At 39.3% G+C, this 14,049-nt stretch overlaps 1 protein-coding gene across 5 annotated transcripts in view; it reads right to left on the minus strand.

Moving 5' to 3' along the window:
• Nucleotides 1–14,049, minus strand: part of YLPM1 (YLP motif containing 1) — a 73,424-nt gene that overhangs the window by 34,126 nt on the left and 25,249 nt on the right. For 4 of the 5 annotated variants that reach the window (XM_050798646.1, XM_050798649.1, XM_050798648.1 and 1 more), the window contains one exon: nt 2,799–4,916. The exons of the other annotated variant lie outside the window; for it this stretch is intronic. In XM_050798646.1, coding sequence (XP_050654603.1) covers nt 2,799–4,916 — 2,118 coding nt within the window. The remainder of the gene's footprint in view (nt 1–2,798; nt 4,917–14,049) is intronic. 5 annotated transcript variants of the gene reach the window in all.

A 14,049-nucleotide genomic window follows, 5' to 3' on the forward strand; every position in this document is an offset into this window, starting at 1 on the left:
AAAAAGAAGAGACCTAAAAAACCTTGTCCTAAAATTCTCTGCAGTGGCCATACACTGGGCAGCTCTGGGATTACCCTCTTTTGCTTTTATGTAGCTAACTCATCAGTCATTCAAGACATATAAATAATTAATTATAAATTATTGAAGATACTCGAGAACAGATTCCACAACTTGCCTCAGTAGTTTTCTACTATCTCATCTACTTGTTTTGTTTTTCTTTAATCCAACCAAAAGCTCTCCTGCTTTTTATTTATTTATTTTTTTTGAGACGAGTCTAGCTCTGTCGCCTGGGCTGGAGTGCAATGGCACGATCGCGGCTCACTGCAAGCTCCACCTCCCAGGTTCAAGTGATTCTCCTGCCTCAGCCTCCCGAGTAGCTGGGACTACAGGCACACATCACCGCGCCTGGCTAATTTTTTACATATTTTTAGTAGAGACGGGGTTTTACCATATTGGCCAGGCTGGTCTCAAACTCCTGGCCTCGTGACCCGCCTGCCTCAGCCTCCCAAAGTGCTGGGATTACAGGTGTGAGCCACCACGCCCGGCTTATTTTTTTTCAACTCTTTAGACCAGAGGTTGCAAAATGGTGGCCCATGGGCCAAATATGGCCTAAAAATGTTTTTAAAAGGTGGCTTTCACATCAGTTTTTAAAATTTGAATTAGCTGTCATATTTACAAAGCAAAATATTTCATATACAAATTCAAATCTTAAAGAGATATGGTAACACTAGGCCTACGTTCCCACATGCCAACAATCAGCCGAGTGCAGCAGAAGCTGCCCATGTTAGATGAAATAACCTGTCACAATCTTCACCATACTCTACAGAGTTATACTTGGCCCACTTTCACTCATTTTTGTTATCTGATTCTTGAGGACATTTTAATTTATGGCCCCTGCTGTAGATGGTGAGAACAATTGTCAGTCTATACCTTTAAAAACAACATTTCATATTCCTGAAGATAATTACGTAACCCTTCAGTTTTTTCTTTAAATTTCTGATGAAAATACTTTTACTTTTCTTCACAATGCCTACCTTAAACATGGGTAAAATTCACTACAACTTTTTAAGACCTTTTATAATTTTCTCCCTACATTAAAGTAAGTGACCCAAATGAGGGTTCACAAACAAGGGACCACAAAGTAAGGGTCAAGTATGTAAGATTATTTACTGCTCACATAAATCCCATCATCACATCCCTTACGATACTCCTTATGACTTTACACTGACACAACATAAACTACTTGTATTTGGCTATGACCACATTATCCATCACTCCCTATATATTAATTATGTTCATGTTGCCTAGAAAGCTTTAAAAAAAGGATGACGCAGCAGCAGCACCTTTTGTCCAGCATTGCCATGCAAAGCAATAATGAATTAAAAAGAAATTTCAAAAGGAAAAAGAAAGAAACTTTGGCAGCTTAACATCACCAATCAGCTTGGTATGCTCCATAAACAACACAGATTTTAGAGTTTTAGACAGATTGAGTTCAAAGGCCGGGTTTGCCACTTACTAGCCAAGTGAACTTAACCTCTTTGAACTTTAGGGTCATTTGTGAAGTGGGGATAATACTACCTTATCTTTGCAGGCCTTTGAGATAGACAGACTGACATAATATATACACTCAATTATTAGCAAGTGCCCAGTTACATGGTAGGTGTTAAATTAAAATTAAAGGTATCTATAACTTAAAAGTGAATAGTGTAGTAGCTAAATATTCTATAGCATGCTTTCCACATTTTCTTCATGAGTAATCTGGAAAAAATAAACCTCTCAGCTATAGACCACACAAACCTGCCGTACCTGGTCTTTCATCATTACCTTTTCTTCACCATATTTTTCTTTCCTAGTTCTAAAGTTTAAGTTATAATTTATTGGTAAGATCCACAACTGTAAACCAGAATTGAAAAATGGAAGAAATATGATACATTGGAATCTATCAAAACCTAATCATTAATTGACTTTCTCAAAAAAATTGCTTTAAAAAAGCTTGCAATCTGTCACTGACTTCTAAATTCCTATCCCAAGATACAGTTGGTTTAAGGATTAAATGAGTTATTATATACAACACACTTAGTACAGTTCCTGGCCCAGAGTAAGCATGCAGTAAATGTTAGCTTTTGTTATTAATGTTACTACAGGGAAAGAGGAAAATTATGTAGATACCTATACATAGTTGATTGTAAGTCAAGAAATCCTATTTTCCATTTCACAAAGAAAACATTTGGTTATGTAGAAACCAGTAACATCCTCAAGGAGAAATATCTGCTTTTAGTTATAATGAAAGATAAAACATCCCCAAAAGAAAGCATCAATAGTTAAACAAATCTGAGGATGCTCCTAAGCAAACCATTCTTAGCTTCAACAAAGAAAAATACAGCACTTTCCAAAGTTATACCAATGATTAGTGAATAGAAAGTCTATTAGATCTAATACCAAAGAACAAACTGCTTACTGGAAAAAATGAAGGTTACACATGAACCCTGTGAAATCCAGAGCACTGAAAAGTTGAAGTTTGACACTTGAAACATGCACAGGCATGGCATGCCAGCAACACATCTACAAAGGCCAAGAGAGCAGTCAATTTTCACATCTTAGGGCATAAGTTTATCATTAACACAGTTCCTAAATACCCATCCTAACCCTAAAACAGCACTGAATGACCAGAAATATAAATTAAAAGTATGTGACAAGAACTTGAAGTAAAATGATTCCATTCAAATATATATCACTTTAAAAAGAGCAGTCTGAATGTGGTTTTTATTAAAAGAAATGATCTGAAGGAGTCAACTTACCGAAGCATTTTCAGTTCTTGTGCAGCTTTCAAAATGATTTCATGCTGCCTCTGACTGAGAACCATTACCCCTCCAAGGCCTTGGTCAGAGTCTAAGCTTGCATCGGACCCCATCATTTCTGAGGAATGATGTGAGGAGGACATATGTTCCGCCATGGGGGAATGTCTATCCACATCAGATGGGTACCATCTGTCTGACAACCGTTCTCTTTCCCAGTCCATTCTGTCAGGAACATAATCTCGCTTTTCCCGCCATGTATCTCCTCTTTCTGGATACTCTCGAATCCTCAACTCACCCCTATCACGGAAATCTCGATCATACCCATGGTCTCGATTTCTTTCTTCTCTCCATCTATCATCCCGATATCTATCCAAAGGTGGAAGAGGTGGGAGGGGCGGTAAAGGTGGAAGAGATGGAATATCCCGTTCATGAAACTGTGATTCTTGTTCATCCAGTGGTCTCCCATAATCTCTGTCCCACTCATTATCCAAATTTCTATCATACATATCCATGGGTCTTCCAATCCGATCCACATCCCTGTCCATGTCCCTGTCCATTTCCCTATTGTAGTCCTCATCCATATCCTGGTCTCTCTCCCAATCATCCCACCAAGGGCCTCGCCTATCTCCATCATGAGACCGAGATGGTGGTGCCGAGAACCTGTCCTCTCTGTTATAGAGCTCTAGTGTATCATCTTGATAGTCACGTTCACATTCTCTCCAGTATCTCTCTCTATCCCAGTCATCGAGTCTTTCTCGTTCCATTGGAGCATTTCTACCATCTAATGGAAACTCTTCATGCCCTCGCTCTTCTCCATGGTTCCATGGAGCCCTAGGAGGCTCATCTCGGTGATATGGATACATTTTTTCCCCACCATCTCCTGGTTCTGGTCTGAATGGACCTCTATCACGACCAAACTCTGATCTTCCCAGTCCCCTTTCTCGACTGCCAGGCCCTCGAGGTGGTCCTCTCTCCCTGCTCCCAGCTCTTCGGGGTGGTACTCTCTCTCTACTCCCAGCCCTTCGAAGAGGTCCTCTCTCCTGACTGCCAGCCCTCCGAGGTGGTCCCCTTTCTCGACTGCCAGCTCCACCCCTGTCCTGGCTCCCTTGCAGACCACCTGGCACTTTCTCCCGACTGCTTCCAGGTCTCACCAACCCTCTGTCCCGGCTACCTTCTCCTCTGTTCATCTTCTCTCTACTGTCTTCTCTTCTACCCATCATCTTATCCCGAAAGTCTTCTTGCTTGACCAATCCTGGGCCTCGACTGATTGCCTGGCCGCGACCTCTGTTTACTAGACCTTTATCCCGTGTGTCTTCTATTCTGCTTTGCCCAGGACCTCTGTAAGATGAGCTACTGCCTCTATTGCCTTCTAATCTATTATCTCTATTATCTGGCCGAGGCAGGCCTTTATCTTGGTTGTTTTCTGAGTGGGGTAGACCAATACCCATAGGTTTAAAATCATTATCTGCTGTTAATGATGATGTTGCTACTGCTGCTGCTCCCTCCATCCCCCCTGTTTTTGAAGGAAAAGCAGATTGAGCAGGTACAGGCTTATTTGCAAGGGGTACAGGCTGAGTAACAGCTTGGGCTTTGTCGATTTGAGTCTCCATATTTTGAGCATTCTGGTCCCAATTAGAAGGCTCTACGGGCCCTTCCGAGACTTCGCTTTTAGGTGGCTCCTGTTGAGAGTCGCTTAGATTCTCATTTGACTGAGCCGCCTTGACATCCTTTACATCTGCAGCAATGGAAAATGCAGCTGATTGCATTTTAAAATTCTTCTGCTGGTTACTACTGGTGTCTGCTAATGGTTCTTTGTTTCCTGAAAGAGGTTCTGCTTGTGACTTAGGTTGCTGCTGATGTTGCTGTCCAAAAGTTGGTTTGGGGCCTTTCCATTGTGGTCCACTCTGTCGAGGACTTAGGGATGTACTGGGGGTAATATAAAATTGAGATGCTGGCCCCCGGGGAATCATTCCCCATTTGCTTTTAGTGCCCTCTGCTGGGTGACCTTCATATCTGGGTCTTGGCCCATCGGGGCGATTTCCTTCAAAACGAGGCCCTTTGGGTCTCGGTCCTTCACACCTTGACCCTAAATCCTCAAATCTTCGAGGACCATCAAATCTACAAGTAAAACAAAAGATATTACTCAAGACAGTAAAGCAGAAAAAAAAATTCTCCATGTAAGAATATTTAAGGCACTCTTGCCTTAGAATTTGTTTACAACAATGACTCTTTTCAGTCATTAAATAAATCCTGAGTCACCAATATCTTTGAACCAGTATGTTAAGGTGGCAGTGCTCAGAAGGTCTTAGGACAGGTGTTGGAAATCATGTCAGTATTATCTAATTTACTTCAACACATCTCCTGCAGCAAGTCACTGATACACTGAACAGTTAAAAAACAATTACAGGCCAGGCACAGTGGTTCACACTTGTAATCCCAGCACTTTGGGAGGCAGAGACGGCCGGATCACCTGAGATCAGGAGTTCGAGACTAGCCTGGCCAACATGGTGAAACCCTGTCTCTACTTAAAAAAAAAAAAAAAAAAACAAAAAACAAAAATTTAGCCAGGTGTGGTGGCAGGTGCCTGTAATCCCAGATACTTCGGAGGCTGAGGCAGGAGAATCACTTGAACCTAGTAGGCAGAGGTTGCAGTGAGCTGAGATCACACTATTGCACTCTAGCCTGGGTGACAAGAGCGAGACTCCATCTTAAAAAAAAAAAAAAAAAAAGCAATTATAAATATTAGGAGACAGGAAAGGCTACTCATTTTAAAGAGAAAAAAATTAACAAATACCATAACTGAGCACTTCTGGAATTAAATTGTAACTAAAAACTAAATATGAAAAGACAAACAAGAAAATACAGGATGATTATATTGTTAGAGCTGGCACTAACATTTCAATCAAAAAAAAGTTAAAAAAAAAAAAAAGAAAAGAAACAGCAACCCTATCTTAAGAGTAGGCTCTGACATTTTAAAAAGTCTGCACAGTTATTTTTGCTATGAACCCACTTTCTTATCCAGTAAAGAGATAACACATCCCCTATCTGTCAGGCATTACATTACATCCAAGAGATATAAGAATAAAATGTCATCTGTGCCCTCAAAGAGTTTACAACCAAATATAAAGATAATCTAAGTGTAAATAAATATCAAGAGGTGTAATGTCTCAAGTCTATGTGTATACAATAAGGACAACAGAATTGGAGAGGCTTATGTTGAGTCTTGAAAGACAAATTTTCTGAAATAAAGCTGACAGAATGAGCTGGAGATGACGAAAGTATGTGGCAAGGGCACCTCAAGCTAAGGAAACACGATGAGGAAAGGCAGAGAAACACGTATCAGCAGAGCATGTTTGGAAGTGCAAATAGTTTAGCATGGCTAATGCAAAGGGGAAACAGAGTCAAGAGAGCTGATAAAGAGGGAAGTGTGGAAAAGCAGCACACTAAAAAATAAAATAAAGGAGTAAGCAAGGATCACTCTCCAGAAGACTGTGTATGCCTCATGTGGCAGAGACTACTGGTGGTCTTCCAATACCCATTCCCCACTTATCTACAATAACAGGCCTCCTGTTTTCAGCTAGACACAAGGCTCCCCACACAAGAGACTCTCTTTCTCAATATCTCTTGCAGCTAGAACTGAGAGCCAAGTTTTGGCCAAGGAGCTGAGAGTGAAAATGATTTGCACATCCTCTGGGTTGTCCCCTTAAAGGAAAGAGCACATCCTCCTCTTCACGATTTCCTTTTTCATGCTGGTTATGACATGGTGGTGAAATATCCAGGACCAGGTAAATCAGAAGGAACTGGATTCCTGAGCCATCATCTAAGTCCTAAGAGAGAATAAACTTCTAACTTGTTAAAGCCATCTGACTTGGATCTCGATTGTAACAGACAAATTAATTCGGCTGGTTAAGGAGGTTTGGTGTCACCTTATAAGCACTTAGAGCCACTAAATATAGTCTGATTTTAAAAAGATTGCTTTAGCAGAAAAACAGTAGACAGAAACAAAAAGTTTAAAGATTATCTCTACAATTTGGATAAGTGAAGGTGATGCCTAGCCTAAGGCAATGACTGATATGAGAATGCAGAGGAGGGGATAAAAGTGAGAGATGTAAAATAAGGTAGAATTGGTAAGATTTTGTCACCAGTAGAAATAAAATGATAGTGGTAAGAGAAGAATTTAAGATGATTCCAAGGTTTCTGGCTTAGATGACTGAGTAGTAGACAGCGATGCCTTTCATGCCTTTAATGAGTGCTAGGAGGCTTTTTCTTTCATTTCTTTGGGAAATCAATGAAGACTAATAAATTCAGTGTTGGCAAAATATTTATTTCCTATTCCTGTGACTTTAGGCTTTGTTGTTCTAAAAGTCTAGTTTCAGAGAGATGAATACTTCCACTAGGGGACACAACAAATGATTCCACTAACCTGAAGTTGAGACCCCAACTTTATTCGGAAGTTTCAAATCAAGAGGCAATGGAGAGAGGGTTACTGTATTCACTGGGGATGATTGATCCTAACTTTCAAGGGGAATTTGGGTTACTACCACACAATATAGGTGAAGTGGAGTACGTCCGAAATGCAAGAGATCCTCTAGGACATCTCTTAGTATTTCCCATGTACTGAGATTCAAGTCTATGGAAAATTGCAAAGGGTATTGTACAACTGCAAATAGCAGAACTAATTCAGAAAGAATCTGCTAATAGCCCATATCTTTCAAGAATGAAAGCCTGGGTCACCCCATCAGATAAGGAATCAGGACCGGCTGAGGTACTTACTTAGAGCAAAGGGAATATGGAATGAGTAGTGGAAGAACATATATACCAGCTATGACCACATGACCATTGCAGAAATACAGACTACAATAGTTACAAGTATTTCTTGCTTGATATATATGTGTTTAAATATGTATGTGTGTTTGTGTGTGTGTGTGTGTATTAACCAAATATTTTTTGGTTCATTTGTTTTTCTTTCTTATTATCTAACATAATATGTGTTAATAGTTAACTTTATTATTTCAGTATTTAAGTTACAGAACATGAAAGAGAGAATGTGAGTCTGGTAGGAGAAGGATGAACTAATATTATCCTAAAGACAAAGAAAAAGACTTTTTGTGCTCTTCTGGGGAAAGAGTTAAAATGTTTTTGGTTGTCCAGGAATAAATGCCTCATGTTGGGTGTGAAAATCTCCCTGTGACCCAATTTAATCAGAAACATATGGGAAAGGCGGCCACGCACACTGGCTCACGCCTGTAATTCTAGCACTTTGGGAAGCGGAGGCGAGTGGATCACTTGAGGTCAGGAGTTTGAGACCAGCCTGGCCAATATGGTGAAACCCTGTCTCTACTAATAGAAAACTTAAGCTGGGCATGGTGGTGTGCGCCTCTAATCCCAGCTACTCAGGAGGCAGAGGCAGGAGAATCACTTGAACCCAAGAGGTGGAGAATTCAGTGAGTCGAGGCCATTGCACTCCAGACTGGGTGACAGCGTGAGACTTCGTCTCAAAAAAAAAAAAAAAAAAAAGAGAGACAGAGAGAGAGGGGGACAGAGAGAAAGGGAATTTTGGGAAATGTAGTTCAGCCTAGCCAAGTTGACCTTTTACAAACCCATTGCAAGGAACTTAAAAATACACAAATCCATAATAAACAGAGAGAGGGGGTAATCAGAAGATGAGAGTCTTGTCTGTAAATTCTGAAAGACAAAGAACAAATATGAGCGGTAACTTACAGAGGAGGAAGAAGTCAGTTTAGAGTACTGATGGCAGAAGGGGATAAAATCAAAAGGAGGCGGGCTTGCCCAGAGAACATCAAAGAGGGTCAGGATTCTCAGACACTAGGGGGTGCTAGGGAAGGAAAGGAGTAAAATTTGGGGCTAAAAATATGTAAATCTATATTCAGAACCATCAACCAGCCTTTCCTTAGGCTGAATGTCTCTTAAATCCTTGAATTTGAGAGTCCCCTAGGAGTAGTGACAGTTCCTTACCCTATTCACATAAAGCAGAAACGTGACAGGTAACAAACCCCTCCCATACACAGAGCTCCCAATCAGTTTGTCAGTGTCTTCCATGCTTAAACATAAATAGACAGCCAAGGATTGCTAGATATTTGAGGAACACGTCCAAAATGAAAGAAAAACTAAAGATAAATAGGATCTGAATTTGGAGAAAATAGAATGCAAAAAGCAGAAAAGAACTTTCAACTCAAATTGTTATCCTCAGAGAGATTCTTAAAGAGACTGTATCTATAAATCAAGAACAATGTGCTATTTATAAAAAAGATCAACACCAAAAGAACCACAGAAAAAAATTTTCCAATTCTCAAAATAAAAGATACAATAAAAGGATTAGAAGTTAAAGTATCGGCCGGGCGCGGTGGCTCAAGCCTGTAATCCCAGCACTTTGGGAGGCCGAGACGGGCGGATCACGAGGTCAGGAGTTCGAGACCATCCTGGCTAACACGGTGAAACCCCGTCTCTACTAAAAAATACAAAAAACTAGCCGGGCAAGGTGGCGGGCGCCTGTAGTCCCGGCTACTCGGGAGGCTGAGGCAGGAGAATGGCGTAAAAACCCGGGAGGCAGAGCTTGCAGTGAGCTGAGATCCGGCCACTGCACTCCAGCCTGGGCAACACAGCGAGACTCCGTCTCAAAAAAAAAAAAAAAAAAAAAAAAAGAAGTTAAAGTATCTCAGGAAATATAACAAAATGTAAGATAAAAGACACAAAGATAATCCAACAGATCCAAAATCCTGCTAATGAAGAGTTCCAGAAACAGAAAATGAGAGAAAAAAAATTAATGAATAAATAGCACAAACAAATATCCCGGAGTTAAGAGATTCCAATCTCTAGATAGAAAGAGTCCAGCATACTGAGTACTCAGTACAATTAATAAAACTAAATAAGAAAACAAAAAACACTGAAATTTCAGAATACCAGAGATTTTTTAAGTTTGGGAGAGAGCAGGTCACCAAAACAGGAAAAGAATCAGAACGGCAAAACACCTACACAAGGTGACAGAACAAAATAGAACAATGATCGTAAAACCTTGAGGAATAATTATCTCCAACATCAAATTCTATATTCAAATTAGCAAGCAAGTGTGAGATTAGAATAAAGACATTGTCAGATACAGGATGACTAAGAAAATTTACCCCTCACCCACACTTCCTTAGCAAGTTACCTGAGCATGCCCTCCAGGAAATAGAGGGACTGAATGGTAACAGGAAGCCATGAGATTCGATAAATAGCAAATCACATTCTGGAGGATCGTCAAGGGGAATGCTGTAGTTAACACCCATATGGCAGAGTGTCGAGGAAGAACGAAAACTTTATTTTTCAGGACAGTTAAATAAATATATAATATCTAAAATGTGTAAGTGTGTAAGTCGTGAAAAGAGCAGCATAATTATTTAGTGCTATGAAGATGGCGACCAAAAGAAACAGCTAAATAACTAAAAGAGGATGCCACTGGAAAAAACATTTGGGGGGCATGGGGATGAGGCAGTGGGTGGCCATTTGGCCCAGTTTTTTTTAAACCATGCATATGAATCACTTTGATAAAAATGTAAACTGTTATCTCTTTAAAGGGCACAGAGAGAGGATTAGCCCTCATCAGAAGGGCTGGTTCTCCTGAGACTACAAGGTGATGAGCATGGTAAGTACAGCTAAGGGTTAGAAGTGAGATGTTTTACTGAGCTTGATAGGTAGACTTGATTTCCTGTGAGGCAGGAAGCTAAATTATAAATATAATGCAAAATAAAAACGTTTGCTAACATCGAGAAAGCAGCACTAGAGTAGATGGTCTATGTGAAGTAGTGAAGCTTTGGCAGAGCTATAATGGACAAAGGGGAAAGAAGGTGACCAGGAACTTGTCAAAGCATATACAACACAATGCTAAGTAAGGATGGAGAGTATATATTTACAGAAGGAAAAAAAGTATGCCACTTTAGGGTTTATGAAGGTTTGGTTCCTTTCTTGGAATTACACTTATTAATTCAAAGTGCTTCAATAATATATTGGATCAAAGTTGTATAAAGTCATTTGCTATGTATTAAATGCAGCAATTATTTGTTCATGTAAGTGATAAGACTATCTTCCACAATGTACAAGAGTCCATGAGAGACCTTATCAACGTTATCTAGTATTCTAATCAAATTCTAAGTAGGAGCAAAGTCTCTCCTAACAAAATTGTGAATGCCTTGAGAATTTTATCCATGACTGACATTTTGGAAGAAGCAACTTTTATTGAACACTTACTGATTGTCAGGTAATGTGCTGGTGCTAAAAAGACAGTCATGCCTAACCTCAAGGAGTTCACCATCCACAGGAAGAGTGAGACAATTAACTCGACAATTAGAACAGAATTTGATAAATATGGAACATGTTTGTCTTGCTATCCAAAGTATTCTCAATGTCTGACTGCATTAAAGAATCCCGATCTGTAATTACTGAAGTGCTTGCTCCAGGGCAGGAAAAATAAGAATAAATAAAGCAAAGAATGGCAAGAAGGGAATTCCAGACAAAGAAAAGAGCATGTGTAAAAGCCAGAGGAAAGGACAAAGGAATTAGGAGGCATTAAAAGGTGTGCAGATAAGAGGACATGGCAAAAGAGTTGAAAGGGTAGGGTGCTTTGTTTTCAGACCAAATTGCTGACCAACAGCCAAGGCCTATCATTTTATTTTCATTCTGGGGGCCAGAAAATATTGAAACCATCTGAAATACAATTTCAACACTACATATAAACGGCAAATATGTATCACTATTTGATTTTTTTTTTTTTTTTTTTTTGCCCTTTTCTGAGACAGGGTCTCACTCTGTCACCCAGGCTGGAATGCAGTGGTGTGATCACAGCTCACTGCAACCTAGACTTTCTGGGTTCCAGCGATCCTCCCACCTCAGTCCTCCAAGTATCTGGGACCACAGGTGCCTGCTACCATGCCTGGTTAATTTTTTATGTCACTAGAGTCGGCTAATTTTTGTATTTTTGGTAGAGATGGAGATTCACCAAATTGCTCAGGCTGGTCTCAAATTCCTGAGCTCAAGCAATCCACCTGCCTCAGCATCCCAAAGTGCTAGGATTACAGGCATGAGCCACTGCACCTGGCTATTACTGGACTTTCAAATTTTCAAAGTTCAAAGATGTAACAAAATAACAGACTCAAAACTATTTTCATTTATAAAACTAGAGACCTTTTAAGCATTTTTAACAAATATATCAAGAGATACTCATATTAAAAATCTGTATGAAAATAAGCCACCTTTAAATCAATATAATGAAATACTATGATCCTTTTGACATGTAAAAACATGTATTTAAAATATAGTAGAAACATTACATAAATTCACTGAATACAATCACATAAAAACGCATGCATTGTACATTGGTCAGATGAAAAGAAAAATAAGCAAATATTTAAGTATTTAGAAAGTGTTTATTTGTAAAGTGTGTTATACACTCCCTTTAAAAACCCCTAAAACTAGGTAAAAATACCTTAGAATTATAAAAATTTCAAAATTTGATATAAAACTCCAAAACGTAAAAACGTAAGAGGTATGATGCAGTTATACAAATACTTTTAAAGAAGGTATTTTCTGTATTCTACTATTTGCAGAAACATACTAAAATTAACAAACCATGGGAATTACAAGATACGAAATTCTGGAATTAAAATTCCTTCCTGTTTTGTTTTCATGTGAAATAGCACCTGTTTTCTAAATATGTATAACCAAGGTCCTAAAATTAAAATTCCCAAAGATAAGTAATCACTATAAACAGGAACAATCATAACAAATGGAAATATAAAGAAAACCTATAGCACTCACAGTCCCTTACTAATCCTAGTAAGATAGCTATAGAATGGAAGAAGTCCACAATTCCAATCCTAAAGCCAGTCGAAACGTAGTTGTGACTGATCAGAAGCCTTGATATTATAAAGATTTCAATTCTTCCTCCAAATGGTCAATGGATTCTATGCAATGCTCATCAAAATTCCAGCAGGTTTTTGAAAACTGACAAGCTGATTCTAATAAGAATAATCAAGACAATCTAGAACAGGGGGCAGCAAACTATGGTCTATGTTCCAAACACAGTTAAAAGTGATCTTTTTTACATTCTTGAAGGTTTAAAAAAAAAAAAAAAAAAAAAAAAAAGGCTGTACATGGTGGCTCATGCCTGTAATCCCAACACTTTGGAAGGCCAAGGCAGGCAGATGGCCTGAGCTCAGGAGTTCGAGACCAGCCTGGACAACATAGGCAGATCCACCTCTACAAAAAATAAAGTAGCCAAGCATGGTGGGACACGCCTGCAGTTCCAGCTACACAGGAGGCTGATGTGGGAGGAATGCTTGAGCCCAGGAGGTCAAAGTTGTAATGAGTTATGATCCTGCTGCTGCATTCCAGCCTAGGCAACAGAGTAAAGACCCTGTCTCAATAAAATTTTTTTTAAATGTGAAAAAAAAGGAAAAAGAAAACAAAGAAAGAAAAATATTTAACAGAGACCAAATGTGACCCACAAGGCCTACAAATATTTACCATCTGGCCCTTTATAGAAAGCTTGCCAGGCTGGGCACAATGGCTCACGCCTGTAATCCCAGCACCTTGGGAGGCCAAAGCAGGCGGATCACCTGAGGTCAGGAGTTCAAGACCAACCTGGCCAAAATGGTGAAACTCCATCTCTACCAAAAATACAAAAATTAGCCAGGCATGGTGGCACATGCCTGTAATCCCAGCTACTTGGGAGGCTGAGACAGGAGAATCGCTTGAACCTAGGAAGCAGTGGTTGCAGTGAGGGCCACTGTACTCCAGCCTGCGTAACAAAACCAGACTCCATCTCAAGAAAAAGAAAAAAAAAAAAAAGAAAAGAGAAAGAAAGCTTGCCAATCCCTCATCTAGAAGCACAGAACTGGAGGACCTACACTAACAGATAAATTTATTGTAAAGCTACAGTAATTAAAACAATATGACACTAATGCAAAGACAGACAAATAGACCACGGGAATGAAGAGTCCAGAAACAAACACATTTAAACACTGGATTTATGATGAAGTCACTGCAAAGTAGTAGGGATGACTTCTTCAGTAAATGGTGTTCGGGTGAACTGGATAGTTATTTGGAAAATAATAAACATTGATCCCTACCTCACACTATATAAAATCAGTTCTATATAGAGTACTGATTTAAAAATAAAAGGTTAAAGAAATAAAAGACAGAAGAAAAAGTAAATAATAATATTTATAGCATTGGGATTACTTTTCTTTTTTTTGAG

This window comes from Macaca thibetana, chromosome 7 (assembly GCF_024542745.1).
Source record: "Macaca thibetana thibetana isolate TM-01 chromosome 7, ASM2454274v1, whole genome shotgun sequence".
Classification (NCBI taxonomy): domain Eukaryota; kingdom Metazoa; phylum Chordata; class Mammalia; order Primates; family Cercopithecidae; genus Macaca; species Macaca thibetana.